General features: G+C 51.8%; 1 protein-coding gene across 1 annotated transcript in view; it reads right to left on the bottom strand.

Annotated features, from left to right (window-relative positions):
- Pmar_PMAR005468 (hypothetical protein) overlaps positions 1 to 767 on the bottom strand; it is a gene marked incomplete at both ends in the record, with an annotated part of 996 nt that extends 229 nt beyond the window's left edge. The window contains one exon of the mRNA XM_002782182.1: positions 20 to 767. Within this exon, the coding sequence (XP_002782228.1) occupies positions 20 to 767 (748 nt within the window). The remainder of the gene's footprint in view (positions 1 to 19) is intronic.
- Positions 768 to 3,465: the final 2,698 nt, after the last annotated feature.

Below are 3,465 nucleotides of genomic sequence, written 5' to 3' on the forward strand. Positions count from 1 at the left end.
TCGTGGCCCTTCAGGCCACACTTGCAGCAGGCAGCCTCATTGGGGCCGTCCTTGGCAAGGTGAGCCGATTTCCCAATCGCGCAGCAGTGGTAGCACATGACCTTGCGATGGCGGATTTCTGGCTTCAGGAGACGCCAGCCAACCTTGATGCCGGCACTAAGAAGATCTTCCAGACCGTCCCTGCGCACTCTGACAAAGGCGTTCAGGCCCTTCTTGTAGACCGCCGTACAGCAGTCGCCTACCGCATCGCGTAGCTCCTCTTCACTGATATCACCAACGTCTCTGATGAAGAGCTCGGGGTCAATTGCACCGAGAACCTTGGTCTGGTAACCCAAAAGGCTCGCGGCCTCCTTGGCCCGAGCCTTATCAGCATCCGAGACACGTGCGCCAAGCCTACCGTCTTTGGCAAAGAAGCTATCAGTTATAACAACCCCACCTTTAGCACCGACCTTGTCAGCGACCTTGATGCGGTATTCGGTACTTTTATCCGACTGATCAATGTCGCCGCCGGTGATCCAGATGAGAGCTCCCTCTTTGGGCGAGTTGTTGTGGTTGTCGCCTATCCTGGGTAAGTTGTGACCGTCAGACGGAAGGGGGCGGGCCGGGTTGGATTTGCTCTTGGAGAGCTCATCCTTCAGAGCAGAATGGTCTTCCAGAAGACCAATCAGCCTAGATTGAGCCTTGACTAGACCCTCCTGGGCGCTAGTGTATAGATAGTGCAGATTTTCCAACAGATCGCGAACCTCGGACTTCTTGGCGGCACCCATATTGGAGGTGTGACATACCCCTAGGATGCTGTGCCTGATGTCCGCAAAGCCCGGAGCGCTGCAATGCTGTCCGTCCGTGGCCGTGGAAGTGGAAGCGCTAGACATTTTCGTTATTAGGGAGAACGAAACAGTTACTAGAACGAAAACAGTTACTAGAACGAAAACAGTTACTGGGAAAACAGTTACGCGCTCGCCCCAAAATTAACAAACTTCCCCTCCTTCCCACATTGAATGTGGGGTGGTCGCACATTCTTCCTGGGAAGCTTCCCATGTTTTACGGGAAGGAAAGAATGGAATGATTCTTCCCATTTTTCAACCACCCTGCGGGAACCTGCTCCACTAGTCTCGACGTCGTACGTCAAGCGCCGGCTCAAAGCCCAGATGGAAGCCGACGCTAAGTCCTGGTGGCTCGATAGACGATCCACCCTCGGCACAAGTGTCCAAGACTTCCTCTGCGGTTTCACCCACGCAAGAAGATTTCTGAAGGCCGGTAAGCCATCGCTGGGGCTCTCCGCTTTAATTACAGGTCAGGCCCCGACTCCACACCATTGTCATATGATGGGGCTGCGAGCGGACCCGAGCTGCCCATGTAGGCACGCGGATGGAGATGTCAAGCACTTTCTCTGAGGCTGCCCTCTGCTGGACCGTACAAGACGAGACTCCAAGCTGATCCAAGCGATGCTCAAGTACAACTACAATTTAGTCCTTGACCGACGGTATCGAGCGCCCCTGTTGAAAATGGCGAAGTTGACCGTCGAGTGTCTACTACTACCATAACCACTAACACCACTATTCCCAGTGACCAAGGCCTACGATTGCGGGGAAGTCCAAGGCAGGGCAACATAGCGGCACCCTAGGAAAGGGGTCAGTATTGGTAAGAACTGTGGAAGACTGTTTCGCCGCGAGACTCTCGCGTGTGCATATGGTGAGGTTCTCCGGTCTTTGAAGCTCTGCGCCGCAGAGTCTGCGGCGAGTTGTCTCCTGGCCTCTGACCCAAAGCTCGGCTCCCTAAGGCCGGATCGTGCTGGTGGAGCGGCAAACTCTATACCGAATCGCCCTGGCATACCCCCCGGGATGTCTCTTTGAGCCAGACGATGGGGGCGGGTGGGTTGGTCGAATGCCCCCCCCCCCCACGGTCACATAGCTCGACAACAGGGACCACCAAGGCTGGTCCTGGACCTCGAGTTGGCTTCGTAATCCGTGAAACACCCTGCTGTTAGCCTGCCGAACCCAAGCGACTAATGCGGAGGCCAGCTGAAGAAGCCAGACCGCTTTAGGCCTAGGTCCAGTTCGCTGAATAAGACAGGATCTGTCTTATCCAGCAGAACCTGCTGAATCTTAATCTGTCTAACAGATTAAGATTATTTGTTGTTTGGCATGACTGGGTGTATCATGTTCTGTGATAGATCGGTTCCAAAAAACTGAGCTCAGAATCTTACAAAGCTCACCCATTGTGGAGTTTAGTGGTGAAACGGCCCTGCTGAAATGGCTGGATCTCGCTCGCCGACTCTTTGTATTAGTATTACACAAATTTCATGCAGTTGATGAAGTGAAACTTCGTCGAGGATTTGGGGTTACGGAGCAGAGTAAGTTATCCGATATAATAATATATAGATTACACCTCAGACTTTCTGTGATGCCGTTGTATCTATGCTCAATGGTGGCAGAAGTCGAAACCTTAACATCGCTCTCGCAGGACCTTCAGTCTGTGGCAAGACGTTCCCAGCTAAACATCTAAGTGATATCTACCGTGTAGCCGAGTTCTGCCAGCTATCCTCTAGCGGTCCTGATCGAGAACCGGTTAGAAGTCATCGTCATTGACGACTTTCGGGTGTAACCAAACCAAACAGGTTTCGGCATCTCGGACGGCCTGTGCTTACTGGAGGGAAAAGTGCCACTTGTTGTGCCAGTACCAAAAACGAGCAGTAAGGCCGACGGGATCCACTGGGATGATGCGCCAATTATGGTAACTGTCCCTGGTTCTTTCTTGTGCCGTCACTGGTCACATGAGGAGCATAGAAATAAACGGTTTCGATGGTTTCAATTTGATTGCCCTTTGCCGAGGGAGAGCAGGAGGGATCTACCCGCTTGTGGTCGTTGTTTCGCTATATTTATTTCATCCAACACGACTCTATCCTGAAATATTGAACCATCGACTCCTAGAGGCTCTCTGTCATCTATAGGAGACTCCTTCCTTGCTAGTCTCTTGTCCTGTGTTCAGGGAGCGAAACACGCCTCATTGTAGTTCGTAAGTTATTTTCCCTTGATATGTCAAGTTGACATTGTCAACAGCATCGTCCAAGAATCCCGCTCACGCGAAATCGCCCACTGCAGTCAAACGCAAAAGTAGTGTGGTTGGGGAACTCAGCTGGTGCGCTACTGTTAGTAGCTGCCTCCTCCCTCCCCCTCCCCAATGTTGGGTGCACATGAGAATATTGTGAGACCTCATGCTCTGATCTGAAGGGGAGGGGTAGGGGGGCGACTCGGTGAGTCAAGAGTTTTGATTTTGCCTGGCGTTTGGCGAGAAAGAAAATAAACTCGAGGCACGGCCTCGCTAACTATATCTGATATAGTTTGATATAGACTATAGAGTCTATATCACACGGAGTCAAGAGTCTGATATAGTATATCAGCAGTCCAGTTTATCATAAACTGCTACATACCCTTTGAGGGGTTCACTTAACGCATACCTTATACA

Source organism: Perkinsus marinus (assembly GCF_000006405.1).
Source record: "Perkinsus marinus ATCC 50983 genomic scaffold scf_1104296939964, whole genome shotgun sequence".
Taxonomy (NCBI): Eukaryota; Perkinsozoa; order Perkinsida; family Perkinsidae; genus Perkinsus; species Perkinsus marinus.